We start from the raw sequence: 18,561 nt of genomic DNA on the forward strand, positions 1-18,561 counted from the left end.
CCCACAATTGTTAAGGGAACCTGCTAATCTTTATAATAAAAGCTAGAGAAACAGCCTGCAACTGTCAGTACATTCTCACCCTGAGGGATTGAGCCATGACCCAACATAGGGCTTCATATTAATAGGGCTAAATGGCTAGTCAGTTCCTTAGTGACAGTCACTTTAAAATAACTTCTAATAAAGATTTGAACTATGGTAAAAGTACAGAAAGCTCAGAAGTTATGTAGTGGCAGCTGGCTGGCTGCCTGCCTCTGAGCACCTTGGTGCCCATATCGTGGGCTTATTTTCAATACCCTAACAATTGACATTTGCAAATATCAGGTACAAGTCTATTCACATTAACAAATTTCTATTGTCTCTCTGCAGTGACTTACCCTTTTACAGTTGACTAGCACCACTGCTCCTACATTTCCTTTCAAATAGATGAATGGCAACTCCTTAAGTGTATTATGTTAATCTGATAGAGATTGCACCTTGTTCTTCTGCAGGATTTCTTCCTCCTCTTGTCATGGATATCATCTGTATTAAACCCACTTTCAATCCCTCTATTAGAACTTAAGTCAGGGTTATGTTCTGAGTCCCTTGTAAGGAGCTTTTGCTGAACATTAGGCCTTCTGTACCTGCCAGAAATGGAGCTTTGTGCCTTAAAAATGTGATGTTGACAGTTTGGTAGACAGTGACTAAATTTGTGATTCTGCCTGGACTGGTACAAATGCTAATAGATGGGACAGCCAGGGTAAAGCCATGTTCTACAACTATTGAAAGTGGTGGGCCACAGGCTACATCACTAGGGGGAAGATAAAAAAAAAAAAGTGAAAATTTGAGGATTGTGAGAAAAGATACATCTGTAACCTCTCTGCTCCATGAGCATTTGCTACAAGCTGAAGAGAAGTATATGGTGAAGCTCATCTTAAGGACCTACATGATCAGTTACTCAGCAGAAGTGGTCTCAAAGTTCAGGTGAAATTGTGGTGGAAACCTTGGGGCCATTGTAAAGAGGTCCTTTATGATAAGGTAGTGCTGATTAGGTATGAACCTTGGTGCAGTTTTTACTGGTTTTTGTTTATTTAAAACTTCAGAATTTAACAAAACTTTCTTTGTCATAGAATCGAAACAGTTGGTCAGCCAGACAAACGAGACAGTATAGGAGTGTGTGTGGAACAGCAGAATGGCTATGATTCTTTACAGCGAGATAAAGCAGTATGCATTAGTACAAATGGTGAGCTTATTAATAGTGTACTGTTGAATATTATCTACTTGTTTATGAAGATCTTGGCTGTCTCTTGTACATTGTGTGCTTTTTAACATCTTATTTATCCCTAACTGCTGGATCTTTTGCTGAAATGGTGTTACAGCTTCCAGCAACCTGAGTAATCGAATTCTATGTTATTCGAAATGAACCACATCGAAGTATACTTGCGGATCTTGAAACATTCACAAATTCGCTTAATACTGTGTATGCTATAGCAACTTGCATGTGTTGTTTTAAGACTTCAAAAAAAATCAACTCATTTCCCGAGACTAGTGCCCATTTAGGAAAACCTGCTTGGAGCTGGGCTTTCCTCTTACTGACTGCTACTGTTGAAGCCTGCCCTGTGTCTCGTGTATTAGGTAGATTCATGGAGGATAGATCCATCAGTGGCTATTAGGCTAGGAATGCAACCCCATGTTCCGGGTGTCCCTAAACTGGTGCCTACCGGAAGCTGGGACTGGATGACAGTTGATATGGATGGATCGCTTGATAAATAGCCTTGTTCTGTTCATTCCCTCTGATGCATCTGGCACTGGCCACTCTCAAGACAAGATACTGGTCTGGATGGATAGACCATTGGTCTGAAGCAGTGTGGCTATTCTTATGTTCTTTTAAAAAAAAAAAAAAGTACAAGTGATTTTTACTAAAGGTTACATTGATAAAAGAACAGTACAACTGGTAAGCTTCCATCTTATTAATCAATTACCCAAAACTTTGCCAAGCACCACTCAAATATCTAAAAAGAGTCCCTGCCCTGAGGCACTTACAATGAAAGAATTAATGGTACTGACAACTTTCCTACCTTGATGTTGCAGTCAGTCCATGATAAGCAAATGCACTGGAGATAGGAAGCGGTCCTATCTTTGATAATTAATCCTTGTCTACGTTTAATGCTTGTCTAACTCTCTGTATTTAACTTAATTGAATATTTAAGAGCTAATTTCTGTTTTATCACTGAAAAGTCAATGGTTAATAGTTTGGGATAGGAGGGTAAGTGAAAACATTTTTAAGATGATTGTTTCCTGATGTGTATAAGGAATGTAATAGTGGAGTTCTAATGCGCTTATGTTTCAGCTAATACATTTGCTTATTATGCTAGTGCACAGTGTCACAGGAACTGTTTAAAATGTTTTGTCAATACCACCTATTCTGTTTTTGGGAAGAGCTAAGAGTTGTAAAGAATTGGTATAGCTGTTACAAAGTTTCGTTATGATTTTACATGTCAGTTTTCTTTGGGTTTGAGTAGTGAGCAAATCAGGTGATGACCTGAATTCTTGGGGGGGGAGGGAGGGGATGTGCTGGGGCTTCATCAGTGGTACAGCCAATGTCTGCCCCTAACCATTATGTACTGTAAGAAATAATGTTTACATCTCTTGCCTGTTTCAGGGGCAGTATTTGTAAATGGCAAAGAGATGACAAACCAATTGCCTGCTGTTACTTGTGGATCAACTGTGACATTTGACATGGAAGTTGTGCATTTAGGTCCCAACAACAACGAGGGAGGAAACTCCAAACTCAGAGTAACCATCAGTTCTAACAACAGGGAAGTAGTTTTTGATTGGGTACTTGATCACTCATGTGGTTCTTTATATTTTGGATGTTCATTCTCCTACCCAGGCTGGAAGGTGTTAGTGTTCTAGCCTTTCTAGTTGTTCGCTGTAAATTTTAAAAGTTGAATTCATTTTTCAAGCTTTTAGTATCTAACTTGGATTTAACAAAACTTGTCTTTACATCACTTGAAGGTCACTATGTTGTACTTAAATTCATTTCAGAATAATGGAAAACATGATCTATTACTCTATAAAAAGCTAAACAGGCAATTAATTTCATACAGCCTTGGAATAAAAACTGGAAAAACCTCAGGGTCCATATATTGAATGGAATGAACTTTGTTTACTGCTGCTGTTGTGTGAAACAAGCCTGTAACACTTTTGGCTTAGGGTTAACAGTCCAAAGTTTTATCTATCCCACCTACAATAAGAGCAAATGACCTTAGTAAATTTCAGATAGACTTGGTTACAAAATGCTGCAGCTTAAACTTTAAGAAGTCAGAACTGTCATGGTTCTGCCTAATACATTCTCTTCTGGCTGTGATACGGTTTGTCATCATTCCCCCAAAATAAGAATGTCTGAGCCTCAAGTATGTTGAAATATGTAGTCAGGCTGTTAAGTGTCATTTCTTTACCAATGTGCTTTACCTTCAAATACTGAACAGTATTTTGTGTGTCTTCTGGAATAAGTTTGATAAACCACATGGACCATGCTTAAGACCCCGCTTTAGTACCATGAACTCTGGAACTTAAATCAAACCATAAAGCAAAGAATGATAACTTATTTTCTTGCTCTATTATAACAAAGTGTAGTAGTATAGGAATTTATTATGAATTTGAACAGGGTAGTTATAAATGACTGGGTAACCGTATTAAACTAGGCCTGTTTCTAGTCCAGAGACTATTAGTGTTACTTGGGTTTACAAGAGCATGTTAACAAGAAAGTGTTTAGAGCCCTAAAATACAATAAATATATTAAAAAACCTTTGCTTACCTCAAAAGCAAATATTGTGTATATAAAGCAATTGTGGCAGTTTTTTTAAATACGGGTGGTGATATAGAACATCGTAAGACCTTGCCCTATTCCTTTCATTTAAATATACCCATGGCTGTGGTAGCTACAGATGCCCCATATCCTAGTCTCAAATAAAGTTACCCCATTTGGGCTATGCATTTTTCCTGTCTTCACCATGAAAGGATGTAAGAGAAGCAAGTTAAAGATGGGCAACAATTAGGGGCATGGAAAAACTCAGATGGGAGGGATTATTCTCATTAGAGAACATGTTGAAAGTGGGAAGAAGCTAAAGTAGGAACTTTTATTCCCGTTCTTGTTACACATGAAATATATTAATGTAAGTGAAAAGTAGAAATTTCAAGTAGATACCAAAACTCTCCTCAGCCACCATAGAACTAGATTAAGATTTACTGTGAAAAGAAGGTGAGAATTAAGAATCAGCTACAGGCAATACTCATTATGAGATTTTTGGATCCTCAAACTTCATCATATAAATCCTTCATTGGGGATTAGGAGGCAACTTTGTCTGGGAACAGGTTAAGTGCAGGATTTCTTCCTTTGAAGCAGCTGATAGAGGACATCTCGTGTACTGGATTAAATGGACCACTGATCTGATGCAATTTTTTTTTAACATAATATAGTTCATCTATATCTAGGAAAGTGCTTTTGAAGACTATTCATGTAGTATCCCTATTTACAGCAGAACAGAGTGTACAACTTGCCAATAGTCAAGTTAGCACTGAAGCTGGCAGCAGAACATAAGTCTGTTTCATATGCCCATGCCTTAACCACTGGATATTACTGACCCCTTTCCCCGTGACTTAGGTAGTGGGTGTGTATGATTAACCTCCATAAAACTCGACTTCAAGCAAAGACAGAAGGGTATTCACTCTGAGGCAAATGTACACCTCCCTCTTCTGGTGAAAGGGCTGGTAAGAATAGGTAACTTTCAAAAGATAAAATGGAGATACATTATATAGGGCTTTGTTCACACAGTTCAGTATACTCCTATCTGAGATAGTTCTCTGTCAGCTTGTTCACAGTACATCTTACAAACCAGTTTAAAAAAATATAATCTGTAGTAAGGGCTGGTACAGTTGTACAAGATTTGAGAAATGTCCAGCATGGTAAACTAGCCCCTGCACTACTGCAACAAACCTCACTCTCCAGCTTTTAGGGAGGGTATAATTGAGGTCAAATCAGTCTTACCATAGATCACGAAGTTAAGTAGATAAGTCACTTAGATTAAAACCCATCTTTTGCTGTTATCCAAAATGTCAGCTTCCAGCTGTTTGTAAAGACAGCCTTTGTGATCATCTACAACAAATCTAACAGCATGAACTACTAGATAGGTACTCTTCAAACATCAAAGTACTCACCTGTACTGTTAATCCTTTTAAAGAACCTTATTACTGTGGCAGGAGCTTCTCCAAAACAATTAAAGGTTTCAGCAGATTGAAGGCTTGACACTTGCAACTGCTTCAAAACATGTTCCACATCTAAATACGAAAGTCATGCAAAACAGCTTGTTGTAAATACAAAACTGCTTATGAAACTTTGAAAGTATGTTCTCTGAAGCCATAATACTCACTTACCTCAATGACAGATGTTTGTCTTGTGAAATTATTTTTTAAAAATAAAAGTTTGATCCCTGAACTCTGTGCATGTCTTAATTGTTAGCACTGCTTATATTGCTCTCCTCACCCCGCACTCCGGAATACACCTCAGCATCTGTTTAAACTAAGTATAGAAGAGCCCTATACTAGTAAGTCCGTAGATCAGATGACCAGCATAACCGGGTCTATCCATAAACATGTCTACTCAGATCAAGTGCAGCTTTACTATTATCCTTTCTGTATGAGTTAAACAAACACATCTTAGTTCTTTTCTAGTTATTTTCACAGGACCTGGTACTGAAGTGTACATTAACACTGTTGGTGATTCTTCTCTCTAACCTCAGAAGTGCTACTGTTGGGAAGAACAAGACAAGCGTAATTTCTCCCTTTAAGCCACAGCTAGTTCAGTTGCCACAAGACCAAAGATACTTGAAACTTGCCTTGCTCATTATATAGGTCTGCAAACCTTGCCACAACCCGCATAATCGTTGTTCATGTACATTGCTAACATACCTATGCCTTAATTTCCTCTCACTGCAACTCCTTTCTGTGGCTTCTTACTCAGTTTAGCCTATGCTGATGCCTCCTTTCATAAAATAAACACATCCTCACACAACTCCACTGGCTCCCTCTTAGTTTCAAGATCCATTTCTAAACAGCATATTTAAGTTCTCTATGGACTTGATGCAGCCTACTTCAGGCATTGCCTCACTACACCCCGGCCTTTTGCTCACCTACTATTGGCCATGACTCTTCCTTCCCACAAAATCTCAACTGGTGAAACACCCCTTCCCAGCAGCATCTCCCCATCTCTTCTGAAAACTCCTTTCATATTGACTCCATCTGGCCATTACTATTATTTGCCAATTCTAACTGGTCAAGCCGCAGCTTTGCTGAATTCCTTTGTGTCAAAGTCCACCTTCCTTTGCTGGCATGTTGATTAACACGCATCCTTACTTCACTGCCTTTTTCTGGAAAGTAACAGTTTTCTTCTTCAGTGTTTGGAGAGATTTTTGCCCTTGCAATATGTTCCACTTATCTCCCTTTTTGTAATTCTTTTAGAGAAGGTCACCACATCTTCTGTAGAAGAATCCAACCCCATTCAGGAAGCATTTAAACATAAGAACGGCCATACTGGGTCAGACCCAAGTTCCCTCTAGCCCAGCAGCCTCTCTTCTGACAGTGGCCAATGCCAGGTGCTCCAGAGGGAATGAACAGAACAGGTAATCATCAATTGATCCATCCTGTCGCCCATTCCCATCTTCTGACAAACAGAGGCTAGGGACACCATCCCTGCTCATCCTGGCTAATAGCCACTGATGGACCTATCCTCCATGAATGTATCTAGTTCTTTTTTTTCCTGCAATGATGACCCCAAATATCCTTGCTGATCTGACAAATATAACCACTAGTTGCTAAACAAAACAGGATTCACTGAAGATTAAAGAATGGAATACACCACTTCATCCTACCAGCATTAATTTGGAAAATATTCTAAATGCTTCCCTCAGATTTGGTTGTCTTCATGAGCCTCAGGGCTGCCTCACGCTGTCCTTTCCTTAACTCAGCCATTTGTCCACCATCTTAGGAAGGGAAGGGGAGACAAACCTTTTCTGTCAAAAGAGTCCTTGCTTTTTGGTAATGTGCCCTATAATATTTCCAGGTTTTCAGGTCCTGGCCTCACACCACATCCAAGGCACCTACATTCAACCTCCATTTGAAAGAGCCAAACTCCTTAAACAAAGCACTCAGTCATCAGGACCAAACAAATTACATCCTCACAGCCGTCTCCAAGGACACAGATTTTCAATCCAGATTGAAATTGACAATTTCTCTCCTTGTTCCACCAGTGCCAAGAAAATTCCCCAATACTAGTCACTCAGGCTCTATTAGAGACTCCAAACAATAAATGCTTGCCACCCCAAACCTGTAAGGTTGAGGGTCCTGTACTATGATAAGGATACCTCACATACCATCACTGTACAGTTGGAGCCTTTCAAACTTGCAGTGTGCTCCTGGAAAAGTAGAAGGCTCTATAACCTGTAAATATAGGTTTGTTAGTTTAAGTACATAAAAGAATCCTTCAGACAGCCTTTTCAAACATACATCCTGAGATCTTGGTTGCATTAGTAGTAATGCACCTATCCATCCACTGACTTAAGTATGCAATTTATTCCATTAATGTACAAGATAATGGCAGGTTTACTTCAAGTAACAATCCCAACTTTTCACAAATGCCCTGCCTTAACCAAACAGAATCTATCTTTAGATAACCTCCCTTGCCCCAGCCTGTGCGCTTTTGGCACCGACATCACTATTTCAGACATCAAACAAGACTTGGAGCACTGACCAATAACTCCCAGGAGAAATTTAGTCTGAATTTAGACCAAAGTACATAGATGGTAGTAGTGCTTCATGCTCAACCTCAAGGAGAGAGCTTCTAAAATCTTCTCAATATACAGACTGGCAGAAAACTTCCAGACAGACACCATTACATTCATTTCACATCTTTGGATTGTCATAGCACCTTTAATTCTGAGGGACTTAATCTGTCAGCATCAAGGACTACTACTGACAGTACCCATCTCCTACCCCACAGATGGCAGCAAAGTACCAACCCCTCATCTTAAAACAAGGATCATGAGATCTATAATACACGAGCAAAGGCAGACAGTTTAACGACTAACTGAAAGGCACCACCTCCTTGGCTTTCTTAAAAGAATAAATGCGCATATCTGACAAATTGCAATCAAATTATGGTTTTAGGCTCTAGCTATCTTAAAGTAGCTGCTTGAACCTAAGCCAGACCCAAAAAAAGTATTAACCTATGTTTCATCTGAATTATTCTGAATGGGAAGAACAGGTTATTTTTCTTCATTGTCCACTGTTCAACAGCCACTAGACTGATGAACCTTATATCCATTTTAATAAGCATAGTTCAACTCCAGCCTTTTGGCTAGTAAAAAGGGCAGCCTAATCAGTTTTCAGAAGCTAGACAAGTCTCTTATGTACACTTTTCCTGGGGGAGTTAGATACATTCACAGTCCAAATTTTGATTGTTTTAGTTCAGGTCCAACTAAAGCACTTCTGGATCACAGAGTTCATACCAAGTAAACACTATTTGCAGACAAAGGAAAAACTAAGTCATAACTAAGGACCTGGAAGTCAGCATGAAATGTGTTAACTGGAATGTGGAAAGTACCAATACACAGATGAATACATGCCAGTGGTATTCTTCAGATCTGACTGAAAGATCATGTCTGACTCAAAAGTCATTTTGCCTCAAATCATTGCCATTACCTTACCTCACAACCAGTGTTCCCGCTAATTTTTTCCACCCATGTGCAGAATTAATTTTGTTATACCCATATTGAGGTGATGTGCACCATCAGTAGAAACCAAAACCCTAGATAGAATAAATATTTTTTTAAAAGTTACCATTGGGATAATTGCTCCAGCCAGGAGAGTTTAGGCATTTTATAACTCACTACTCAAAAGAATTAAATGTAAGTGTAAGAGAAATAAAAATTATGAAATGCATAGACCAGTCAAAAACTAAAACACTTCGAAAGAAGTATCAAGACCACCACCACAAGTGTCAGAGAGAGACAGACAGAGACATTGCCCTTTTAAGTAGATCAGCATGTCCAGACACAGCAGCAACTACCAACAAGCTCCCTCTGTCCTGAGCCCTGTTGCGTCTCCCCCAACCCCACTCTGTGGAGATGGGGTACAGGGATGGGGGCAGGGGGACACCCTGACATCAGTGCTCCCCTCCCTGCACAGCAAGCTAGAGGTTCCCAGGAGCAGCTCCAAGGCAGAGGGCAGGAGCAGCACAGCAATGGGGGGAGGGATCCCTGAAGTGCACGGCACTTGATAGCCTACTGGGCGGCCACACAGTTAGAGGGAACTTAGCTCATAACATATACACCATCTACCCCAAACACCCACCCTCAAAAAATGGAATAAAAACCTGTAACTGAAACAAAAAAATCTAGAGCGGATTTTTTTAAACCTTCAAAAGAGCAGAACCAGAGACTCCCTGAAGTCCATTAGGGATTTCATTACTGATTTTATGGGGACAGCACTCAGATAGCACAACGATGGGTCAGAGTATAAAACTTTAATATAGACAGGAGAATTGTAACAACCTGACAGATGGAGACTGTAGAGAATCCAAATTTGGTCAAAACTGAAAATGGAAGAGAAAGTTACATTGTTCAGAAAAGGTATTATTTGTGGCCTTTTTGCACGCACACAAAATGACTGGACAACAAGGGCGGCAGATTTTATATTACTGAACTTTATGTACAAAATCTGATTTCAAATAAACATTTAATGTAAAAACAAAGGTTCATTTAAACAACTGAACTTGCTTCTTTCTTTACATCTACTGTACCATTCAAATGCTTTTTAACCAGCTTACATGATTTCTTCAAAATTTCTCATTAAGGGTACATATAGAAAAGGCATCTTTATTATAAATAGAAAACAAAGGGATTTTTTCAGCTTTTATTATAAATTGACATGACATACAAAGTTTACTGGACAGAAGTAATTTCATTACTTTTTGGGGATCACCAACTTTTTGTGCAAACAATGCTAGCCTTCTTTTAAGCATTAAGAGCATAACTGCTTAAGAAATGACATAAGCAATAATTCTAGAACTACATCTCCCCTAAAATAATCTATTTTTTTTTTTACATATGTGCACAGCTTTAGCAAATTAAAGCCAGAGAGAAATGCTTGATGTACTTACTACCCAGAGGCATAATTAGAGTTTGCTATAACTCAGAATTGACAAATCAGAGTTTGTAATGAAAGCTTCAGTTTCCCTCTTTCCTATTTTTACACAAAATCAGTGACTAAGAACTTAATACTGGATGACAAATCACATCCACACCATTAGTTAAATAGTCTCACAGTTAAACACATCTTAAGGACCATCAAAATCAGTATTTACATTTTATAAATTTCTGAAGACACCATTAGAAAGCTTATATATCCCTTAAACAAAATAGGGAAATGCATCTTATGGTGATGGAATGAAATAAAAAATTAAAAATACCTGTATTTACAGCAGCATTGTTCCTTTATAAATAAAGAATATGAAAAATGCAATATCTTAAGGATAATAAAAAATTGAGGTGATGTCACAACCACAGTGCTTGCTTGAATAAACCCTTCGGTGCTGATACTGTACCAGTAGTGAAACCACTTTCCATTGGAAAAAATCTGTAAACATATGCATAAAATGTGTTAACAGCAGTGCAAAACTGCTCAAATATATTTTACTCAGCATCTTAGTATCTGTATTGAATACAATACATCACAGAATACTTGCATAAGAAGTGCAACACATTTTCTGGTCCAATTTTACAGTGCATTTTTCCTGAAGAGTGGTATCTCAAAAGCCCAAACTAAATCTATGGCCTGATCCTGCAGTCTATGTTCAGGCAAAACAGTATGCATAACTCCAACTGGAGTATTTATCAGAGTAATGACTGCATACTGACTGTAGACTCTGGGCCTTAGCATGGCACACTATGATGCAACCCTTTAAAAAAGAGTTAGACACCAGATAGTTCTTGTGTAGCTGTGTAAATGTGTAATAAAAATAGAAAGTAGCTAAATGTTCAAGTTTAAAATGGTACACTGGGCGATCAATACATCAGAATTACCCACAAAAAAACAAACTGCCAGTAACCTCAAGATGGTACTTCACTGTGTCTGTAATGTGAAAAGCCAAGATCTTTCCAAACAGGCACAAGACAAAGAAGTGCTATGTTAAATTTGCAAACTTTTACAATTTTAGTGTAAAAAAATTACCAATTTGTGGTTTATGATGATCATAAATTGATAAATGATTCCAAAAAAAAAAACAAGGATCAAGGTTAAACTTTAAATAATGATGCATATTTTCACAAAAAAGCTAACTGGAGTATTTCTAAATAAAAAAAGCAAATTGTATCCCAATCCCCTTTCAAATTGTATCCCAATGTTTCACAACTTCATGGTAGGAAAAACAGCCAGGTACAGATGCAAAAACCTTAATATAAAAAACTGTTTTACATATATTTAAATTATGTAAATTCAGTAGAGTTGATAAGATACTAATTACTAAAATTACAAAAAGATTTTTGTATTGCTCTTCATGCTCAAACTCTTAGAATATTGTCATTACATCACCAAAACTGATATACATGTAGTACTTGCATAATTAACTGAATAGGAACCTGTTGTAACAATATCCTTGTTGAAATCATTTATTTCCATCCAACAGTGCCTGTTTGGAACCTGTGTAATTTTTTGTTTAATTCTTTATAGAACTCATGCACCCTAGGAATGTCACTTCAATGTTTGTCCATTGAATGGCATTTGCCTTTTCCTTCAGAGCTTTTGTTTTTTACTCTGTTTTGTGACCCCTGAGACACTATCTGTTTCTGAAACTCTCTCTCTCGTGTTAGTTTCACTATATCCATTTGTTGTCCCACTTTGTTCTTCAGAAAACTCCTCATTTGTTGGGGTAGTTGATTCTCCTTTTTCTAACTTCTGCTGCATTTCTCGAAGCTTAGTAACAGCTTTGTCTATTGACATTATGCTAATGAGGTTAAAGTCATGCATGCTGACCAGATGAAGCATAAAATTTCTACATAAGTTCTTCTTAATTATTTTCTGTCCATAATTTTCAACAAACAGCATACAGGCATGATTCATTTGATTGTCAGCAATAAACCTGTCAAATTAAAAAATTGTCAGTATGGAAGTAAAACATTTTGGAAATCAAAAGCAATACAACATGTAGTTCACATCACTAATAGTAAATGTCACTATCAGAGCCTGGTAGCTTCTAGATATCAAAGCTTTCAAAATTTCCAGTGATTAATCTAAAATAGTAAGAAAATGCAAACACACTGTAGAACATTCCTCTTTTAAACTGATCTCCCTTTGAATAACTAAGATAACTCTGGATTTTAAGTGCTTTATATCTGTTTAGTGAATTACAAACAAATCAATTAAATCATGGTATAGACTTGTTGGATCAATTAGTTTCAGAATATGATGTCATCCTTAGTATAAGTATGTACAGTTCTAAAAGAAGTTATTTATGGGACTTATATTTAGGTTGCATCAAACCACAGGTGTACTTCATGATTCTGGGGTCATAACTGATGCAATACAGCTGTGGCCTTAGCTATAGAAGGTATTTGACTTGCTGGATTTATGTTTACACCAGATCAGATGTTTGGTTTTCCTTTCAACTTGGCTTTGAAAAATTAAGGCTAGAAAATAAACACATTAAGTGTAGAGAAAAATTCCTTTACACATGCTACACTATTTAGCAAACGTAGTGTTTCTTAAGGTTATGTCTCATCCAAGACCCTGGGCAGCTCTGACTACTGAAGATTCTACTGGACTTTTTGCAAGAGAAGGGAGAGTTAGCATAGACATTCTGGCAAATTACAATTCAAGCAATACAAATCTGCCTACCTAAATTCCCTCTTCCAATTTCCATTGAATACAATGGTATGTTTACATCCTTTCTAAATGATGTTTGTGCACTATTAAATAGTTGCTCCATTTCTCCCCAGAGCTGGTTGTAATTTAGTGCTAAGTGAGGCATTTCATGCAGTTTTAAAGTACTTCATGATCCCTCGAGGATCAAAAGGCATAATTAGAAATAGCATCCCAAATGCCCCAGCTTCCAGAAACTGCAATCAAAATGCAGGATTTAAATATCCTCTGACAGGGTACTGTTCAAGATTGAGTATAGTGAGTAAAAAGGAAAGGAGGATCCACTACATTTAAAAGGTTAAACACATACAACTTAATTGTGTATTTTAAGTCAATTTTGATGCAGCAAAGAATGGTATAAAATAAGTCTATTCTAGTAAAAATTAAGAAACTATCATACCCGTGCTTCATAACATGTAGATTCCACAATTTCATCACTTCTTTCTCTCCTTCGTTAACATCAGAAAATTCTTCAATTTGCTGCAGTGAAAATATCAAACAAACATTAAAATCTCAAGGTTAACCAATACAGTACTTGTTCACTTTGAACTTCCTTTCCTGGTTTTCAATCACCTATATTTCACAGAAACAATTGCTCCTGTAAATTCATCAAAACACTCTTCAGTCAGGGTAGATCATGGTGTAGAACACAATGCAAAAACGTAATGTACAAGTCCTTTATTACTACATCCACATTTCCATATGTCTCCTGTTATCAACTGGTATTCCTGCACTAAATAGCAGCAACATATGAAAATGAAGGGAGCCTGTAAGATTATGTGAACTGCACTGGATTAGCAAGTGAGGACAGACTTCATGATCACTTTAGTGCCTGCAGTTCAAATGGATAAACATTTAATGTTAGTGGTGGAACTCTAACTCAGGGCTTTAATCCCAAAGGCTAGGTGCCATCTGACTAGTCTAATAAGAGCAGGTATGTGTATATATACACACACCACTATTTGGATTTCTGACTGATGGAAAACTAACTCTGCTTAGCAAAACTGACAAATTGTTTTCTGGATAATTTTAATAAAACATAGGCAAGGAAAATTCATCTAAATATATCTTTGTACATAAAGAATAATTTACTGTAATAGTTTTCTCTCTCAGCCATTCAGGATCTTTTTCATCTTCACTGTCTACTTCCATTTCTTGTGGACGGAGAGGTAAACAGGTATCACTATGGAAATATAACCGATTGTGTCCACTGCTGTATGTTCTTTGCTGTTCCACTTCTCCATCTTCAGATTCAAGAAATTCTGACATACTTGCTTTTGTACGCTTTGGCCTAATGAAATAAAAAAATTAACTAAGCATGTTAGTTTTCAGTTCTATCAGACTTCAGCTATGCAAACGCTAGTCACCAGTGGTACTAATTACTAATACTTGTCATTTTATTGACTTGTATATATTGTAGTTTGCAAATCTAATACAAAGGATTAAGCATAAAAACCACATTAGACCTCAGAGAATAAGTTATTGTGCAAGTATCTGCAAAATATAATTTAAGAGCGCAGTTACAGTCAGATTAAATAGAATACGAAAAATAACATTCTTACTTGACTGAACGTACACGAAGAGCAAGGTTTGTCATATCTGCTTGCTTCAGTAATACCCTTTTACTACTTTTTACTCCTGTTAGCATTTTAGAACCAGTACATATAGAAAACTCAGCTGGATTTTTTTGTCTCACACAGATGTGTGTTAACTATGCTCCAAATTCAAAATCATCATTACTGGTGAAGCACAAGACAAAGAACAAACCTTATCTTTCAGATCACAGGATGAGCTGGGTATGGCTACTTTTTTACTTAAAAAGTGAACAAATTTTATATGGAGTCACTGGTGATATTATCATCCCTCAATACCACTTTACAAAATACAACTACTCATTCACTTCGAATATCTTTCCTGGTTTTCAAACAAACAGAGGAACAAATTCTACCCCCATACCATGTGCAACTTTACAGAAACCAACGGGTATGTAAAGGCAGAGTTTGGTCCATGCAATATATCTAGACCACCACTTCACTTTGTATTCACCTACCTGCATACAAGGATGTGTGTGATAGGAGTTCTTTTGACTGGTCCATTGCGACTGAAGGCAAATCCAGGCTGACGATGAATATCCTGAGGATTTCCTGCATAGGAGCCATCATAACACTCATTGATAGAAACATCTATCCTAGCACCTTTTGGATGATACTGTAACAAATAATGGTAAATATATTTAGCATAGTAAAGGAAAGTCACTATTGTAACAGGATTTATCCCCCATTTCTCAATCCCTCAAGGAGTTTTAGAACAGTGACTGTTCAAATTCAAAATGCCTTACAAAAAATCATTGCATCCATAGTATCCAGTCTCATGTGATTCTAGTTTCCTCTTCCTTCCCCAGAGATAGCCAGACAACTTAAGTAATAATTTTTCCTTTAGATGCAAATAAAGGCCTCTTCATCCTGGATGCTTCATTCTCATCGTTTTCATCCAAGAATTTTAATACAAAACCATCAGTTTGATTTGAAAAACTCAATAAAAGTAACAAGTTTAAAAATTAATATTCAGAAGCTCACAAATACAGAAGTGATTCAGAGTGCCACAAAAGTTTTTATGAATCCTGGCAGTCCTTGCCCTATATTCTAACCAGATTTCCAAGTGCTGAAGCTACAGTATGGACATGATATAGACAAAAAGAGGAAACAGGCATCTTAAACGTTTAAAATGAAGGAAATCAGAAATAAATCTAATGATTTGAAAACCACTAAAACAATGCATTGGAAAGGAAACGCGTAAGTAATCTTTCACATACAGTCCCTTACTAAAGGAAGTAAAATTAACAGGACTTGGAATTGTTAACTGCTTCCTAAAGTCTCTGGAAATTCTCGATTTTAAATCTAAATTACTGACTACATCATACAAACAAATACACAGTATCAAAAGACAACTACAGTGAGAAGAAAAATATTCTAAACTGAAGTGATTCTAACGTACTGTCAAAGATTAAGTCAATTTTGGGGAGCAGGGGGAGAATCTCTTGGGGCCCAATTTTGGCTTCACATAACAGGGAGCTGACCCTTACTATACGACTTACAACAGAATGGCAATGATGTCACTGCACTATACAGTATCTATGACCGACTGTTTCATACTGATAACTGTCAAGTAAGATTACTTACAACATAATTAAAAATAAATCTGCTGTGACAAAGCTTAAGATGTTTGAGTAAACTATAAAGTTTGCGGCAGTTCAACGTGCACCATGGGCAGTGCAAGTCATCTCTGGCTTCAGTCTGCTGTCTTGTATTGTTGTTATACAGGAACTGATGCAAACAAAAAAAAGGTTGGTATTAGCATTATCTGAAATCTTTCATTTATTAGTCCCCCACCCTCAAAACCCAGCATGCACACATATTCCCTATGGGAATGATCTAGGGGGAAGTACTATTCTGCTGAAGCACCAACTGGGACAGTGCTGCAGATATAGCTAAAAATTCCTCCTCTTTCACACAGATGGGAAAAAAATGCATAAAGATCAGGCCTGAACATTTAAATTCTGTAACACTATGTACTCCTCCATTCTTAATGGTATTAAAACTTTCAATACCTGGTAAAATATTCGTAACTTTTGTCGAGGTTCATTTAAAACATCTCTCTCTTTTCTTGTTTGTAGGTCTGTTGGCAAGGATTCTTTCACAGCTACAAAAAGAACATATGTATAAAGACGCACACGTCTGTTTAGTGTGATGGGAAAAGGACATTGTTTCTCACCTGAATATAGCAGCTCTATGAAGGGTTCCCTCATTCTGGAGGGAATGAGCTACTTTGGTGTACTCTGAGTTGGGTAGCTCACCAAACAACGAGTCTTGGCGCTCAGCTTCCTTCTCATATCTATAGTTACAACTATCATTTAAACACCAAGTGGCTCTCCAGATTGGGGGAACCCTTCAGATTACCTGAACATTTCAAGTTTAGAACCATGTTCTCTTTTCTGGTCAGGGCTTCTCTGTTTAAAGTAAGATATTTCTTTAGTAATAGTCAAAACAGACCTGGGTGGGAAACTGAAAAATATAGCTTCAGATGACTTCACTCAGAACACATTGCCTAAATTCAATTTCAAAGATTTCTTAAGTCAGACAAGAGAACACACAGTATCAAATGCAGCTATAATGTAAACAACAAGTATTTAATTTAGAATTTTTGCCTGAAATCAAACTTTTTTGGTTAATATTAGGGCCAAGTTTTGGTGTCACATAAGCATATAACAATTCCTTAGTTGACAGTGCGATTCAAACATCAAATAGGTGCTTGGCAGACAGTCTCTACCAACAGCCTCCCTTTTAGCCTACTATGGTCATTCCTTTCATTCAGCATAGTAACATCGTGCCCACAAGGCAAGTTACTAATAGTAAGCCAGAAAAATTAAATGCAATATGTAGACTCAAATGGAGGTCAGAGACAAGAGAGACTTAAGTACACAACTTGATCCTTAAAGTCTACCCACTAAGAAGTGAGACCAATTATGAAACCTACTTGCCTCTGAATGGTCAACAAAATGGGTCAAAATTAGTCTCTAGCCACTAAATATAGAATCTCAATTTTCAAGCTGTTTACAAAATGCAGACACGCCGCACTGAAGATTTTATGAACAGGTGAAAATTTGCATACCAACATAAAAGCAAGAAGAGGACCTACACCCCTTGTTCTTTGTACCATATACTCCTGGGTAGTAAGCTATGGGCTTTCTTCTGGTTTTCAGGATTTAGCAGAGGGTCAAACCCAATCTTCTGAAAGGTTTTACTGTCTTAGAGAGAGATTCTTTAACAAGTCTGCCTTAGGAAGTCTGCCAGGAGCACAGCTGACAACATTCAGAGCATATTTATCTTCCGGAAAGCTGTATCGGATCCTGTCCTTTGATGCCTGGGTTCCACAACAGACCATCCCAACCTGCAGATGTCATAACCAGGCATTTTCTGTGCATCTTCACTTCTCAGCACTCAGGAAATAAGATGTAGATATTAGAAACTTCCTCCACTATAAAAACAACAACTTGTCAATGGTCCAAAGTCCTGGGATATGAATCTATTGCAGAATCTTGAGAGTTTTGTTTTTGATAACTACACCTTCAAGGTTGTTTATTGCTTACAGATTGCTTTGGACCACCTTCCCTGGTGGGATTTCTCATCTGGGAGAATATGCTCTTTGGTGAGCCAGCCTGCTTGATAAGCTGCTCTGATGGAAGACAAATTAGTAATGCGGCTTTTCTGGCCAACAACCTGCTCCTTATCTCTCTGTTCATTTCTGCAGTCAACTGCTACTCTGCTCAACAATTCCACCGTTAGCCAAGTCCGGAGAAACAGTGGACCACCAGGAGACCTGGCATGGAGAAGCAATAAGAAGTGGAACTTTGCCAGTAGAGGAGGAATTCGACTTCCTCCTGAGGACTTCCTCTACTGGGACTTACCTAAGTTTATCTGGGCTAAATTAGCAGTCCCTATTTCCAAAGTCATGAAGTAGCTCCTATCCCATCTCTAATCCCTAGTTTGGGTGGAGGATTAATCAAATGGATCTGGCACCAGGAAGGCCTTACTGAGGACAGCATCATTTCAGTAC

General features: G+C 37.7%; 2 protein-coding genes across 3 annotated transcripts in view; one reads left to right on the forward strand and one right to left on the reverse strand.

The window, feature by feature from the left end:
* The window catches only part of CRLF3 (cytokine receptor like factor 3), a 33,184-nt gene extending 18,028 nt beyond the window's left edge, over positions 1 to 15,156 (forward strand). Inside the window, exons 7-8 of the mRNA XM_073310756.2 lie at positions 1,107 to 1,219; positions 2,639 to 15,156. Of these exons, the coding sequence (XP_073166857.1) occupies positions 1,107 to 1,219; positions 2,639 to 2,892 (367 nt within the window). The 3' untranslated portion in view covers positions 2,893 to 15,156. The remainder of the gene's footprint in view (positions 1 to 1,106; positions 1,220 to 2,638) is intronic.
* Positions 9,573 to 18,561, reverse strand: part of SUZ12 (SUZ12 polycomb repressive complex 2 subunit) — a 50,140-nt gene continuing 41,151 nt past the window's right edge. The window contains exons 12-17 of one of the 2 annotated variants that reach the window (XM_078848472.1): positions 16,556 to 16,647; positions 16,128 to 16,271; positions 14,999 to 15,156; positions 14,041 to 14,239; positions 13,349 to 13,428; positions 9,573 to 12,169 (exon numbers count right to left, since the gene is read on the reverse strand). In XM_078848472.1, coding sequence (XP_078704598.1) covers positions 11,824 to 12,169; positions 13,349 to 13,428; positions 14,041 to 14,239; positions 14,999 to 15,156; positions 16,128 to 16,271; positions 16,556 to 16,647 — 1,019 coding nt within the window. In that variant the 3' untranslated portion in view covers positions 9,573 to 11,823. The remainder of the gene's footprint in view (positions 12,170 to 13,348; positions 13,429 to 14,040; positions 14,240 to 14,998; positions 15,157 to 16,127; positions 16,272 to 16,555; positions 16,648 to 18,561) is intronic. The other variant, XM_073310755.2, reaches the window with a different exon arrangement.

This window comes from Lepidochelys kempii, chromosome 14 (assembly GCF_965140285.1).
Source record: "Lepidochelys kempii isolate rLepKem1 chromosome 14, rLepKem1.hap1, whole genome shotgun sequence".
NCBI classification, from domain to species: domain Eukaryota; kingdom Metazoa; phylum Chordata; order Testudines; family Cheloniidae; genus Lepidochelys; species Lepidochelys kempii.